Source organism: Abrus precatorius, unplaced genomic scaffold (assembly GCF_003935025.1).
Source record: "Abrus precatorius isolate BTA unplaced genomic scaffold, Abrus_2018 Scaffold4, whole genome shotgun sequence".
Lineage (NCBI taxonomy): Eukaryota > Viridiplantae > Streptophyta > Magnoliopsida > Fabales > Fabaceae > Abrus > Abrus precatorius.
The window spans coordinates 4,928,166-4,944,267 of record NW_020874384.1 but is presented as its reverse complement, the minus strand read 5'-3'; the positions used below and the strand labels follow the sequence as shown (position 1 = coordinate 4,944,267).

The 16,102-nt window shown below is 34.8% G+C and overlaps 2 protein-coding genes across 2 annotated transcripts; both read left to right on the top strand.

The window, feature by feature from the left end:
• Positions 1–663: 663 nt before the first annotated feature.
• On the top strand, positions 664–12,387 carry LOC113866038. Its single transcript, XM_027500930.1, has 12 exons — positions 664–854; positions 1,112–2,693; positions 3,142–4,494; positions 4,721–5,100; positions 6,021–7,771; positions 8,068–8,509; positions 8,717–8,876; positions 9,468–9,571; positions 9,861–9,952; positions 10,026–10,121; positions 10,985–11,162; positions 11,918–12,387. The coding sequence occupies exons 1-10, from the start codon at positions 664–666 to the stop codon at positions 10,100–10,102; spliced, it is 6,132 nt and encodes a 2,043-aa protein (XP_027356731.1). The 3' UTR covers positions 10,103–10,121; positions 10,985–11,162; positions 11,918–12,387.
• Positions 12,388–14,552: 2,165 nt separating this feature from the next.
• Positions 14,553–14,942, top strand: LOC113864767. The gene has a single exon (XM_027498851.1). The coding sequence runs from the start codon at positions 14,553–14,555 to the stop codon at positions 14,940–14,942; it is 390 nt and encodes a 129-aa protein (XP_027354652.1).
• Positions 14,943–16,102: the final 1,160 nt, after the last annotated feature.

Sequence of the window (16,102 nt, the reverse complement as noted above, 5' to 3'; positions counted from 1 at the left end):
ACTACAACTTACACATCATGTATTAGATATATGTTATGCCACATATTTCAATTTAGTAATAAGATAAATATATATCGTCACTTTTTATATATGAAATGTATCACATGTGTTGTTCCTCTTAAATAACAAAGTGTGAAATTATTTGTTATATTTATGTGTAACACTTAAAACACCAAACATTACAACCATATTTTATATCTTTTTCAATAAAATTATAATAAAAAATGAAAAAAAATCCATTTATTCTTTCTATTTTTATTAAATATAATAAACAACTAAAAACAACTTATTTTTAGGTACTGTGTAATTTTTTTTCACAAAAATGATATAAAAAACTAAGAAAAACTCTCCCGTCTTATTTTAGAGAAATTTTTAAATAATCCGAAATTATATATATTTTAACATTTTTTTTAAAATATACGTAGTGTTATTGGTTAGAATCATGCAATAATTTTTTTTTATTTTAATATCACATGTTGAAAATAATGTCAAAATGTCTTAGTAATATTTTTTTTAATAAACTAATTTAAAATTAATATTAATTCCCTAAGAAAAACAATTGGCAAACAAACGTAGCTTGTCGATAGAAAAGAGCTTAAACCCTTCAGAGTAGGGTTTATTACCGTATCGAAGACGCCTTCGGAATCAGAAGAAAAATCGACAATGGCCGATTCGGAGGCAAATGCAAATATGCAAAATCGAAATCGAAAGCGAAAGCGAAAGCAGGGATTCGACTGCCAACCTCAAAACCCGTCCAAACTGCACCGTTTGGATTCTGCTCTCAAACCTTCCAGTCCCTGGAACAACCTTCAACTCATACTCTGCATCCAAGACAAACACAATGATCTTCACAGGTTAGTTTCTGTTTTCTACTCATATTTTCATCTCGTATCATGCACGAGTTATCTAAGGATTCAATTCAATGCTTTAGACAATGTGTGTATGTTTGAGGGGTTATAAGCTGAAAACACAGTATAAAGGCATCTTTATAGTATAAAAAGGATTCAATTCAATGCTTTTGCTCTCCTTATTAGCTATCGAAATGGATACTGACACATTTTTTTTCCCATTTCTACTTTCCCATTTCTACTATGAGTGTGTGTTAGTGCAGTAAGGTCAATCAAGCATTCAATTTTGTTCAGTCAAGAGTGGATGATGGTGTTGGCTCTGATCAGGATTGTGAAACTGTAAAACTGCCAAGACTACTATGTTACCTTAATGATTGGATCCTCACTTTGTTGTTCCCTCCCAATGGGAAGGAAAATTGGGGTGATGGGAAGACGCCTCAGGTTGAGGGAATTGAGGCATACATGGATCTTCGGTGTTGGGAACTATTCAAGTTTTGCTTGCAGGAGTCTTTGAAGTTTCATATCTCTTTGAATATGTCCCGGAACCTTCTACAAACAGTTCAGTTTATTGCCAGAAATGCTCTGTCATTGCTTGAGGAATCTTCTATCTGTTCAGAACATTTTATATGTGAGGAAAGGTATAAACTGTATGATACTGCTCTTGATTGTTTTTCATTGCTATTCTCATCTCATGGTGGGTTGTCAAGTGAAAACTTGGACTCGTGGGTTGAAACAGCTAAGGTAGTGCTTGACCTTGTGCTGAGAATGTACAGCAAGAACCTTGATGAGAGCCGTGTGGGTGCTTTTGTTTTTCGCTTATTGTGGTTGATGCTTCAGTCATTCTCTAAGTTTTTGAGGGTACATCCAGCTAGGAAAGGATTTCATAATTTTGTTGATAAACTCCTTGAGCTGTTGTTGCATTTGTTGGGTGAGTTTCATCTTCGGCTTAATGGAAGTAATCCCATTTGGATGGGGAGATTAATAAAGGCAGTGGAAGAAGTTCTTTCTCATGGACTTTTTCATCCGGTGCATATTGATGAATTTTTAAGCTTACACGGTTTAGAAAAGTATGTTGCTTCATGTGATGATAAGTCAAAAGACTCAAAAGCAACTATTAAGAGTTATCCTAGACATTTATTTGATGCACTGAACAAAATTATAGCTAAAAGGAATGTCATGGCAATGGGTAGCTTAGGTTTGTTATTTCACTTGTATGTTAATTCAGCAAGAAAATTCAAGGAAACTTCGGTGCTGTGTGAAGGAAGCAAGACAATGGAGAAAATGAATGATTTAAGGCAGCCAGTGCCAGGAGAACATTGTAGCCTAAATAATATTTCTGCTGACACTCAAAAATCACTTTTTAATTTTTTTGTACTGATTATGGAACCTCTTTTGCTCGAAATTACTGCCTATACTCAAGCTGAAATAGATGCCAAACCCCTGTTGTTGGATCTTTGTGGCATACTCAAGTCTCTTGGTAACTTGCTTACTTGTTTTATGACAGATAAGGTTTACGTGAGAACAGAGGACAGATCTGGTAGATCTTGTCTTAATTTCTTGAAGAAAATATTTAATATACTGATTACATGTTCCACTGACGTACTCTGCTTGTCCAACTATGATATGACTAACAAGTGTGGTAATGAGATACTGGTTGCTTTGGGATATCTTTTGGAAATTGAATATGAGGTTATTGGTGAAGATTTGGTAAATTTATGGCTTCTTATATTGTCATGTTGTGCCATCAATTGCAATTTGGCGAGTGATTTTGATAAATGCTCATTATCTTCCACTATACCTACTCTGGGGTGCCAAATAATTAATCTCTACAGTCAACTTCGCCAGGTTTGTGTCAAAACCCTGATGTAGCTCACTTATATTGTACATTTTTATCCTCAGATCCCAGTAGAGCAACTTATGCTTTAAAGGTTGGTTGGTGGTTATAGTACTTTGTGTCTTAGTCACATGATGTAATTCTAGGTATGATTGTTTGGCAGAGGGGAGGGGAATGAAGGGTTTGGGTTAGGGAAATCTTTCAAAAATTATTATACGTTCACAGTTTTATTTAGCTTAGTCACATGATGGTTATAGTACTTTGTGTCTTAGTCACATGATGTAATTCTAGGTATGATTGTTTGGCAGAGGGGAGGGGAATGAAGGGTTTGGGTTAGGGAAATCTTTCAAAAATTATTATACGTTCATGGTTTTATTTAGCTTATGGTTTTTTGTCTGCTTCAACCCCAAAATTTAGATGGATATCAGGCATATCTTTACATATTTGAAAATGATGCAGGTGGAAATTGCTATTTTAGCATTGTGCAAAGCAATAAGACTTATTATATCTCATGAGGGTAATACTGAAGAAAGTTCTTCTAGGTTATTTACATTTTTGTCTAATGAAGTTCACTCTGAATCAGTTGAAAGGCTGTTATCTTCACAGAAGTTCATCCATGCCATTTATAAAGGCATTGAATCTATTCCAGAAGGGCAAGTGCGTGGATGTATTAGACATATAACAGATGATATATCCGAATCTCTAAGGTGGATGAAAGATTTCTCTCCATTGGTTGATGGCAAGAAATTGCAAATTTTTAATCTGCAAGTGGAACTCTTGGGTAGAGGGCTGTGTAGACTTTATTGTTTAGTTCTTGATTCAGTCACTATCACTGAGGGCAACAGCAATCTTCTTGGAGTTGCTGTCAAAGAACTAATGGCAATAATTCGTCCCTACTTGAGTATTCTAGTTGGACAACAAGAAGATAGTATCTGCAAGTTATTTTCTTCTGTCATAGGTAAAAGTGTTGATCAGGTGGTCAGAAAGGGAAAGGTTTTAAAGAAATTTGGTAGATCCAGTCAATGGGTCCTTGTGTTCTTTTTTCAGTTGTTTGTGTCCTGCCGAAGCTTACATAGACAAGCAATCAGTCTTATGCCTCCTGGTTTATCAAAGAAGATGTCTGCTGAGGCGGGGGATTGCACAGCATATTCTGCTTTTGAGTTGATGGAGAGGATTGATGACATAGATAATGGTTTTTTTTCTTGGATTCTTCAACCTTCTGCTTCCCTCCTTGACGTTATGCAATTTATTTCAGACATATTTCTTAAATATGACTCAGATGATTTGTCCCCTTTGATCTATATATTTCAATCTATGGCTCTTCAAAGGCTTGTTGACTTGAATAGGCAGATTGTATTGTTCAAGTATTTGCAAAAGAAGCGTCATAGGTCACAAATCAAGGAACTGAAGGAAGAGGCAGCTGGACTTACTAATTTTATTATGGAAAACCTATCATGTGTGTATCAATCCATAATCTCAGTTTCTGATTCTGTAACCTGTGAACATGTAGTTTCTGTGGCTCCTCAGAGCAATGGATGGAATCTAGGAGTTTATGTTGCAAACAAAAACTCGTTGCCAACAGTCATTTGGTCTAGTCTCTGCAAAAATGTTGATATTTGGGGCAACCATGCTTCAAAGAAGCAATTAAAAAAGTTCTTCTCACATTTACTTCATACTTCCCTTCACTGTGTAACAAGCAGTTTTCAAGAGCAAGGTATGCAAGAAATTGATGAGAATAAGCTGCTTAAGAGGGTCACTTTGTCACAGATATCGTCAGAGCTTCTAAATGATTCACTTTTGTATGAACAAAAGGTAAGATGCTTTAGTTATACAAAATTCCTTTTTAACCCTCACACACAAACATTCTCATAAGTAAAGTAATAATTAATTGCACATCAATCTTAAGCAGCGTTTGTTTCAGCTTATTTCAGCTTTCTCTGAACATCTTTAATTTGTTTTTTGTTCTATGCACTAGTGTGATACTTTTGAGTAAGAAACAGTTATATCTATAGATATTCATTTCGTCGTGTTGTTTTAGTTTGCCCACAGGAATCTGGCCTCAATATTTTGCCGTGCTTTAGAGAAATCTGTGCTTCCATTATTTAGTAATATCATGTGTACTGATGTCAATCTTCGGTCATCGCCTCATTGGCTCAAATTTTTAAGTGCCCTTGTCTACTCAGCAGTGGTTGTTGATGAAAATAAAGAGGTTCCAGTTGATTGTTCTGCAGAGGAGAAGTCAATCACTCATTTGCATCACAAACCTCTTGCAGATCTCAGCAGAAAAGAAAAGATTTTTCCTATTACAGACAAAACTTTTAGAGATTGCCACCATTTGCTTGATCTCTTATGTCGGATGCCAGATATAAATGCAAGATCAGTTTCACATCGTGTGACTTGTATTTTCAACCTTGAACGGTACACTCATCTCTCTGTTGGATACTACCTTATGGTCTTTTGTGTATGTGCAGATTAAAAAAGAATTTGTATTATAGAGCTGAGCAAAATTTTACCTAATGCTGAGGTATGATACCTTTTGAAAGGTGGAAGCCAAAGGAAATCAGAGTACAAAAGAGGTCAAATAAGTAAAAATGCCAAAAAAAAATTGTCCAATTTCTTATAATATTATAAATGAAAACTCCCAGGCCATTAACACAATCAGTTACCAACGTGTTAGGAACCCATGATAGAAAATAGAAAAAGGAAAAGGAAAACTTTATTTCTTGATTGAAATTGAAGGAACCAGTAAAAAAAATCTCTCCCCCAAGGTTTTCCCCTTTCACAATTGAGCACTTGCTCAGTTCCCAAATGCTAACAATTCAGAATGCATCCCCCCTCTCATCCCCCCCCCCCTCCCCCCTCCCCCCTCCTCCAACCTCCTATTTATTTATCTAAATAATCCCACTCTAACAAGCTAGCGAACTAACTACTCTAACTATCCCTAACTAATTTTACCTTCATTTCTGTCCTAACTCAATCCTATACCATAGTGTACTTATGTAGCACTGAAGAGAAACTCTCTTCACTTTGATCAGTTTCTTCTAGCACTTCAAAACTGGACTTGTTACTGTTTCAAATGATTTTACTTTGGCAACAAGAGCCTAGATGACATAAAATTAGCAGCTTTACGGGTTAAATCATCAAAAAAAGGAAATAATTGGATGAAAATGCAAAAACATCTCTCTTTGGACAGAAATTTTCAAAATTCTTTTTGATACACTTGTTGGCCCTTGCTGAAGAGAAATAATTCTTTAGTTGTTTGCTCCTAGGATTTGCTAGAAGCATAAATTGGGAAACAAAAGATTAATTATCAGTTTCTGTCTGCATATATTTTTCAGGCTTCTTGTCAGTGCCTTGCTATATTTTCAGAGTACAGTGTACCAGGATTATTACTGTGAGTATTTAAGATTATTTGTTTCTTGTCGGAAGGCCTTAAGGTATATATTACCAGGGTTTTGTGAGAAGGCTGATGCTGTCCAATCCTCACCAAACTCAATTATTTCAGAAAGTTCATACCCTGTTATATGGCTTTTAAAGTCATTATCTGCAATTGTTGGGATTAAAGAGGCATTCCCAGAAGAATTTAAATCTCTGATGTTTTCATTAATTGATCACACAACAAATGTCTTGTTTGGCATGGGAAAATATCATTTTATCCCTGTTTTTTTCATTAATAAAGAAGCTGAGATGCCTTGTGAAGAGATCTCTAGTCATAAAATTTGCCATGAAGAAAATCATTTGATTCCATCTTCTCAGTCAATAGATTCCCCCAAGCTTGAGGCACTGAAATGTTTAACTTTTATTGCAGAGAATTTGAAAGAGCAGATGCAAAGCTTGCTTGTTTCTGTTAACGATACCCCTTGCTATGACAATGCGGGATTTGGTCTGTCTTATGAAAACATTAACAGATTGTCTTCTGCAGTTTCTTGCTTTAGTGGAGTTTTTGGGGGCCTCACATCTTTCATGGGCCAAATAGATGCAAAAGATAGTAATCAGAAAGAAAAAGTGTCAATGCGCAAAAGTGAACATGCCTCTGAACTAAATAGTAGTATATGTTCTCTTGTGGAACTTTTTGATTTTGTTGTAAATGAATTGCTTATTGAGAGTACTCAACTCTCCAGAAGTTTGCATGATACACAGAATTTTGAAAAGCCACCCCTCAACTTATCTTTCTCTGGTAAAAAATATTTGTCAATTGATTGCCCAGTTTCTAAGGATAATGCCTCAGCTGGTACTCAAAAAGAATCTAAAGAAGCAGGTAGTTTCTCCCCTTCATCAGTAATTGATAATATCTCCAAAAGTGCCAGTGATCCTGAAAGAATTTTGAATCTAGAAAGCGAAAATTCTGTTGCCTGTGTTTTGGCAAGGGTGGATTCCACTGAGTTGCAGGGTTTGAATAAGTCTTTGTTGCAAAGCTTGGTAAAAGGTGATCATCCTGCAGTAGCTTTTTTAATAAGACAACTACTAATTGCTTCCTCGTCTCTTTTGAAGCTAAATTTGCAGAAGGATGATTGTTTCTTGCCTTCACGTTTTGTAGCTACTTTCATTGAAATTTCACAAGTCTTGTTAATTGAATTCACAGAGATGGTTGTGGTCCCAAAACAATCTACTTTTCTTCTGTTAGATGGTGCTCTCAGTTATCTGAGAGAAATAGCAAGTTGTTTTCATTTTGCTGACCCTACCTCATCTAGGAGAGTATATACAAAATTGATACAGATTCACATGAGGGCAATAGGCAAGACCATTTTGTTGCAAGGAAAAAGGGCGACACTCTCCTTTCATGAAAGGCAGTCAAATACCAAGACACTTCGTAAAGGCTCTGTTGAAGCTTATTCTTCTACTGAACCGCACAACTTTTGCGTGGATGAATTTAAATCTAGACTGCGGATATCATTCAAAGCATATATAGAGAGGACATCAGAGTTGCATCTTTTGTCTACTATACAGGCCATTGAGAGAGCTCTTGTTGGAGTTCAAGAAAGATGTACTGTGATCTATGATGTTAAAACAAGTAAAGATGGCGGGGAAATTTCATCACTTGTCGCAGCTGGCATTGATTGCTTTGACATGATTCTTGAATTTGTTTCAGGTAATAAGAACATCTACTGTGAGCACATAATATGGCTATTTTGGAAATAAACTTTTAATTTCATTTTTAATTAAAACATGCAAAATACATCCTTTCTTTGGCATCCTTTTAGTCATACTTAAAGTTAGTGCGTCAATAATATAATTTTGATTCATTTCAGAAATTTTATAATAAATGTTCAGAAAATAACTTTGCACAATTTTGCTTATGAAAGTCATTTGTGAAAAATCTTGGGATAGGAAAATGCATACATATTATTGTTATTCTATGACAACTTTTTTTTTTCCCTTTTTAAGGTCGGAAAGGCATGAAACTGATTAAAAGACACTGTCAGAGTTTAGTAGCTGCTGTTTGCAACATTATTGTGCATTTACAGAGCCCGCTTATTTTTTATGTTAATTTGACATCTAGGACAGTTACCAGTAGTCCTGATCCTGGGTCAGCCATTCTCATGTGTATTGAAGTACTGGTTACAGTTTCAAGGAAACATGCTCTATTCCCAATGGATGTGTGGCATGTGGGTCACTTGTTACATATCCCTGCAGTACTCTTTCAGAATTTCCATCAGCTTAGAATTACTAAAGCTTTTGGTCCATCAGATTCATTGATGATTTCAGAAGAGCATATTTGTGATCCAGTAGATGGAGTCAATTTCTTTCATGTAGATCACCAGTTCTCAGTTAATCTATTTGTTGCTTGTTGTCAACTATTGTGTACCACTATTAGGCATCGACCAAGGTATGTTACATTTTTTTATCTTTTAACATACTATTAATCGACCTCATTTAGTGAGGTAAGGCTTGGTTGTTGTATTAATTTACTGTGACCTAAATACAGTTGTATCTATGTGCAATCTGCTACCTTTTATTGTAATCCCAAGGTTTAGATGTTACTCTTTCTAATCTTTAATCAATCTGTGTTCTGCTTGTTTTATAATCTTTCCAGTGAGTGCAAGCAGTGTGTTGCCCATCTTGAAGCTTCTGTCGCCATTCTTCTTAATTGTTTGGAGACAGTTTTAGATAATGAATCAATGGTGAATATAGGTTGCTTTTCTTCAGAAGAGGGAGTGAAATGTGCTTGCTTTCTGCGAAGAATTTATGAAGAGGTTTGTGACATTTATATTAGTGTATCTATACCTTCTAATTCTAAACATAAAGACATACTTAATGTCTCCTGCACAGCATTATAGTAATTTTCCTCCTCATAATTATTCCCTCTGCCCTGCCTTTTCAAAGCCAAGATTTATTTTACGTGTTGATTTCTTTTACTCTTGCTTTCTGTAAATATTGACAAAGAAGAGGTAGCATGATTTCTAGGGGGACAAATTTCAAACCATTTTGTCCATGTAATATTTTATATACTTCAATAAACCTCTTGTCTATTTTAATACATTTGAATTAGATCCTGTTATTGGTAAGGTCAATTTGCTGCCTTTTGTAGAAGACTTCGCTAGTCGACTGGTTGGTTGTAGTGCTAAAATTGGGTTTTGACATGGATGCCAGTGCTCCCTCACATTTTTGTGAAGATCTCATTATCAATTCATTGAAATTAAACACTTTTGGGTTGAAGAAGAAAAACATTAAAAAGAAATAAATCTTGGCCTTAATTTAACAAATAATTTTTTTTTTATATTTGATAGCTTATCCTTTTCATTTTCCTTTTATTTATATAGTTTGTTTTTATAATTGTGATGCAGATAAAACAGCAGAAGGATATCTTTGGCCGCCAAATTTCTCTATTTTTGTCCAACTACATAAGGGTTTATTCTGGATACGGTCCCAAAAGAAGTGGCATCAGAAGGTTATATATCCGTTTCATTGTTTCTTTTTCTGCCAAAGTTTACCAGTTGCAAGATTACATTTCCATCACACAACAGATTTTCCTTTTCTATTTCCGACTTTCATTAAGCTTTGCCAATCCTAGACTGATGCATATACATGAATTCTATTTTGCTCATATTTTGAACTGAATAACAATCAAGTAGAAAGTATCAATAGCGATGAAATTTAGTAGGCCGAGTGAAATTCAAAAAAGTGTTACCAGTGCTCATAACCATTAGCAAATATTGATATTGCATCATTATTTTCAGAGAAGTAGATGAAGCTCTAAGACCAGGTATCTATGCTTTAATAGATGCTTGCTCAGCTGATGATCTTCAGTATCTTCATACTGTTTTTGGAGGTAAGCAAACTTGACTCAATCAGATTCGGAAAGTAATTAAAGGAAGAATCTAATTTTAATTTCTTTTTTGTAGAGGGACCTTGCAGAAATACCCTTTCAAGTCTTCAGCATGATTACAAACTCAATTTTAAATATGAAGGAAAAGTTTGATCTTAAAACTCTGTACGTGGTAATTTTTTGTGCACTCTCATTTTATTTCCCCATAGAACTCTTTCCACTGAGATCAATGATGATGTGTCCGCTAGTATTATGGAAAGCCAATGCTGCTCCTTGATTACATGGTAGGCTTATAGTATTCAGCTTCATTACTATTTTTTGAATTTTCTATTTGAGTATGGTATGCCTAATAAACACTTTCGGATTGGCTCAAACAGATCAAGCATTTTGCATCTTGAGGTGGGATAAATTCGTTGGGCAGGTTGCTTGTGAGGTTCTGCCGAAGCTGAGTTTGGATTTGTAATTTTTTTAAGAAAAGAAACGGTTTTTAGTTTGGAATGAAAGACAATAAAGTATAAAAACAGTTATGGTGTGATAATCAGGAGATGAAATATAGTTTGTTATATAGTTCTGTTATATAGCTTTTGAGTTTGGGTTTCAAATTCTCTATTTAGAGTGCTAGATGAGATTATCATTTAATTAGACAGTCGAACACTGTCTTGTACTATTTTTTTTAGTTACTCGTTACTTCTGTAAAATTTCCAAATATTTCTAAACCAACAGTTATATGTATATGAACATTTTAGTTACAAAGAAGTAGGTTAACCGTATATTGCAATGGGAGACAACTTTGAGAAATGCTTGTGCAGAAATGAGTCAGTTCTGTCTCAATAACTTATGACACATTACACTGGCGATTATTATGCCTATCATTCACTCTGTGAAATGTTATTATTATAGGTATATTAGCTTAGAGTTCTCCTGAGTTGTTAGAAATTCACACTTCTTTAATCCCTTTTTCTTATATAAACTGTTAGAGTTAAGCACAGACAAAAGCAACCCATAAACTAGAAATAATCATTGATTTAATGGCAGGCACAGCTTGATTAAGGCGTGCACTCCTAGCTGCTGCTGTTGCTGGGAATCTGGAAGTTCGGGTGCCTGTAGAGACCCTCTATACTGCAATTAGGGGTGTAATGAAAGTGTCAAAATGGGATGGAGAACGAAAATTTATTAGGCCAATCCGGCTCTTTGCAGGTTACGGATCAAACGGGTCAGTAGACTCACATTTTAAAAATACTTCATATTTAATCTTAAAAGGTTTATGAATTAAAAAAATCTTGTCACAAGAAGAACCAAATGTCCAAATTCAAAATCAGATATCCAAATTATTTGCCCCCTTCAAAAAAGGTTTCGATTTGATTTGGTTAAATAGCAGGCAATGATGTATATTGACAATTGATTTTTTTTATAGGCAATATATTATTAAATATGATGGAAGCTTAATACCCTAGCATGTAGAAGGTGTTGGGAACGGTTTAACTTTCATAAATAATCTCTTTAAAAAAAAGTTATCATAAAACTGATAAAGTAAGTAATTTTTTTAAGGTTAAACTAAATACGTGCAGTCTAGACTTTTTTCGTAGACAGGAATTTGGGAAACACCAACCTAAGATTAGAATTATTTTCTTGTTTTTTCTTATATAAAGCGATATAAGATCATTATTCTTCTACACTTACAAGAAGTCAATTTCATGAATCATAATGTATATAGTTTTTTGTTTGAACATTAAATAAGTGATATAATATTTAATATTATATATAATTATTTCAATATCTAAAGACTCTAAAATAACCGAAGAAAAAAAAGTTATCCTATAGGAGTTGTATAAAAAAGTTGCAAGATAAATAATGAATTCTGAATGTGAATTAGAGATTTATGACCCTGAGTAACAAGCCGTAAGGCTTTGTTTATATTACCTGTGCATGATCAAGCGAGTTTGTCTTTACTATAGTTTTATGCGACAGAATGAGTGTTGGGACAGGGTTTGTTGAGGGGGAGAACAATAATCACCAGCTTCGTTCCAAATGCCTGCTCGAAAAAGATTTTTGACAACGACGGAGAATAAGATCTGTTCACAATTTTGTCGCAAATTGAAATTTCATAATATTAAGCTCTAAACACCCCGTTAAGTTGCATCATCTATACTTGCTAGTCGACCCCACATTTTGGTATGTGTGATGATACTATCGTCACTCTTACGGAATATGGTGATAAGCCTAATAGATAATATTAAAAGGGTAACAACCCCATGTTGTGTGGAGGACAATATAATGTGTATAATATGTATGTTCTCTCGTTCTTGTTTGGATTCCCTTCTTTTTTTAAAATAAAATTCCATGTGGGTAACCTAATGGACAATTAAATGCCTTTCCTTGCTATTGCATGCTTTGACCTTATCGTTCTGAATCTCTTCTACAAACCTTTCTTCTCGTCTCCTCAGGCCTTCAATGGGCTACTATTATTGTAAACCTAGGCCTTGTGATGCTCGTACTCCAAATGTTGTTCTGATCTTGGCCGTGGCCTTGGTTCTTCTGTGTGCACCAAAGCTCTTCTCAGGTGAACCAGAGGAAGAAGAAGAAGAAAGCAATATTTCGCCCTTTGTCGCACCAATACTCGTAGTACTGATTCTTCTTTTGCTGTCGTTGTTGGGAAGTTCAAGGAGAAGGGTTTGTGTCAAGCCACCATATTGTCGGTGTATGCATGCCTGCTATTGTCACTGAATGCGGATGAATGGTTGTGTTCTATGTTATCTTAAAGTCCTAGGCCACTAAATAAGAAGATGCATTGGAAATTTGGAATAAGATGATGAGTGTGTAATTTATAATAAAAGCTTCTGTCTTTTTTATTATTTTGTCGGGTGCACTACAAATTCCATATTACTTGTGTATTACTAGATAGTGATTATAATGTCCCTGTTTATTATTTTCATCTGGGTCAAGTCGCATTATAATTTCTGCATGGTATATTTTATATGATTGAATTTTACTGTATGCTTGCTTTGCGTTTTTGAAGCGACGATTTTCCCCAGTTAAATGAAAAACAGCCATGTAAATAGTTGTGCTTCTAGGTAGATAGATTAGAATCGGAAGGAATGAATTTTTTTTAATCGTAGTTTGCAGATAGTTTTACGTACGGTCAACCGTAACCAAAAAGAATCACAAGTGCACGATCAACACGAGAGTTTTTACGCGAGCCATGTGAGGAGAAATGCTATACCATCCTGATTTAGATATTAGAAGGTTGTTTTACTTTATCTTTTTGGAGTAGGTTGTGTTTAATTTGTTAAGGTTACATTTTTTGTTCCTTAAAAAATAGCTTTTTTCAATTTTTAGAGTTATTAAAAAAAGCATTCATTTCTTGTGAAAAAATAATTTTTTTCAACTAAACGTGTTTTTATGCTTCGTGTAAAGACAGATTATTCTTGGAGACTGCTATCCATGAACATATAAGAATCTGGGAGAGACAAGAAGAGAGGTCAAGAGGAGTAGGAAGAAGTGGGGAAAAGTGAGTTTATTTTATAGTAGATGATGGCCCCCTCATCACCCATCACCTTATACTGGCTCATATTATACGTCACCATACTAGCTCCATTTTTTATTTTTTTTACCTATATCTGATTCTGATTCAGTCTAATGCTGTATCAGCATTTAAGTGGCTTTACAAAATTGGCACAAGTAAAATGCTAGCATGGTGGAGAACTTAGAAAGAGACATCCAAAAATGGGTTTAAAAAGCAATTAGTGTTGTTTTGGAGGTAATCATTTTTTGTTTGACAAAGTAGATCAAATCATTTGAGAGAGAAATGGGTGAAAGTGACACAAGAAAATTCATACTTTTGATATCAACATTACGCTCAAACCGTAATGATTTAAATCGTTATCAGCTTGTTTATTTTTTTTAAGTCGGTATCAATTTAATTATAACCTCTTACAATTAATAATCACTGCCACAAATAAAGCTTCTCTGAAATATGTTTCATTTAGCTATAACCTCTTACAGTAAGTCATGTACGCTTCAAACATGTTTACTCAACTTTTATTTTAATCAGCTCTATTATTAAATAACTGAAAAAAGATATGGCATATAACATTATATATAATTAGTATATTTCATTTACTTTTTAATCTTTATTATATACCTGCATCTTAAAATATATCTGATGTTCAAAAAAACATTTGTCATGCATAAAAAAATTAAGAATATAAATGGGAAGTGTTCTCCATTTGCTGCTGGGGCAACGTTCATAATGGACATTTACATTCCAACCCACCATGTCAAAATCAATTAATTAAAACTTGAAAAACAGCACTGGCATGTTATGTGGTACGTTGGACCATACCATTAACCTTTTCAGGAAGGAAATTCTATCACCCATTTTAGCAAGTTGTACCTGCTTACAATAGCTCCCATGTCTTGACTTTATCATTTATCAATCAGTTTCACGGATCAAACACTGTAGAATCATAGAGTACAACGTAGTTCCAGAAGTAGGCCACCCACCAAATCAGGCACTCACTCATCTGTTTGGTTCTGTTATAAAAGAAATAAGCCTTCAAGCTTCTTAGTTGAGTTCTGATACTCAAAAAGATCATCAAATTCAATGGCTTATGGTAGAAGCAGAGCCTCCTCTGTTTTGGAAGGGTTCACTCTGAATCCCTTACCATATCCTGTTTTGCTACTCTTAGCAGTGATCTTCATCTTCCTTGGCATTTCATGGTACTTTTCTTATGAAGAAGTAGTTGAAAATACTGAACAAAAATTGGGTTGGGTACTATTTGCCACCCCAGTGGTGCTAATAATCCTAGTTCGTTGGTTATCATCAATGGAAAATAAAGATTGGTTCTCTGGTTCCACGCCATGGGAGGGGAACAGGAGAACACACCAAAATTCAACAGAAGGGAGCTCACCATGGGGTGTGGCTGCTTTGATCGTGGTGTTGTTGATACTGGTGCAATATCAATCCATCTTTCTTCATAGTTGGTTTGTTTGATTTGGAATTCTAGATACTTATTTTAGCCAGTTTGTTTTTTCATAAAGGTTGTTTTTTTTTTTTCTGTGCTTTTTTATTTATAGTTTTAACTAAATGAATATGTGGTAAAAATCCATTGATTATTGTAAATATATAGATTCAGAGATGATGGCGCTTGTATGAATATCAATAGTGTTCAAGGTGCTTTTGATATGTATATATGTCTCCTATAAATGACGGTCAAGATGAATATGGGAAAGACATATTTTATCTTTAAGCAAATTTAAGTTTAACATTAGCCAGTTTCATTACATATTAAGTTCAACCAAAGATTTGAAGAGACTTATAAATGAAACGCATAATGAATTAATGTAATAAGTAAAAAAATTTAATTCATTTGAAGACGTGGTTTTCATTCATGAGGAAGAATTGCTGATAAGCTTTCCTATTACATTTAATCGACCTGCTTTCAACGATCTCATTAACACAAGAAATCGATAGCAAGAAAAAAGCATTGAATTTCTACGTTGTTAAACCACTGAGCGAGCAATGCACGTAGAAATCAATTTCCAAGTTCTCCCCAAGTGAAAGGACTAAAAAATTAACTTACATACAGAATATCAGCAAATAATTCAGTAATATTTCTATCTATCTATCTATATCTATATATATATGAGCTGCTCATGAACGTGTGAAATAAAGGAATTATATCTCCTCTCTCCTGAGAGGTCCAACATACAACTTAGAATAAAATGAAGATTAACAAGAAAGTGATAGCAGTGGCAGCAGCAGCAAGATGGGTACGTTCAAGCTTCCAGGGAGACACCACAGCTCGTTGGAGGGAGTCAAGTTCTGAGTGCATGAAGCGAAAGTTAAGCCTTCGGCATGTGGAATATGACAGCAATAATAGTATCAACAAGATGGGGGACAACAAGAGGAATAACTGAAAGTAGATGGCAGTGTGATTTGGCTTAGCCTTGTAGTTGGTGTAATGGGAGAGCCACAACAAGCTAATGACAATGCCAAATACCACAAGCAAGTGAAGAGTTGGAGAAAGAGAAGCAGTGTCCATGGTCTGCTTTGTGCATTCCTGTTTCCATTCTGCACTCCTCTTCTTAGGGTAGAACCACCCCATTTTTCTCTCTTTCTTTCTCACTCAGTGTGACACATGCAATGTACTA

Excerpts from the sequence above, each read along its gene's own strand:
- LOC113866038 (XM_027500930.1), top strand. The coding sequence starts at position 664 with ATGGCCGATTCGGAGGCAAATGCAAATATGCAAAATCGAAATCGAAAG. Across the intron at positions 4,495-4,720 it reads CACTTTTGTATGAACAAAAG|TTTGCCCACAGGAATCTGGC; the intron begins GTAAGATGCTTT and ends GTGTTGTTTTAG. Across the intron at positions 8,877-9,467 it reads TGCGAAGAATTTATGAAGAG|ATAAAACAGCAGAAGGATAT; the intron begins GTTTGTGACATT and ends ATTGTGATGCAG.
- LOC113864767 (XM_027498851.1), top strand. The coding sequence starts at position 14,553 with ATGGCTTATGGTAGAAGCAGAGCCTCCTCTGTTTTGGAAGGGTTCACT.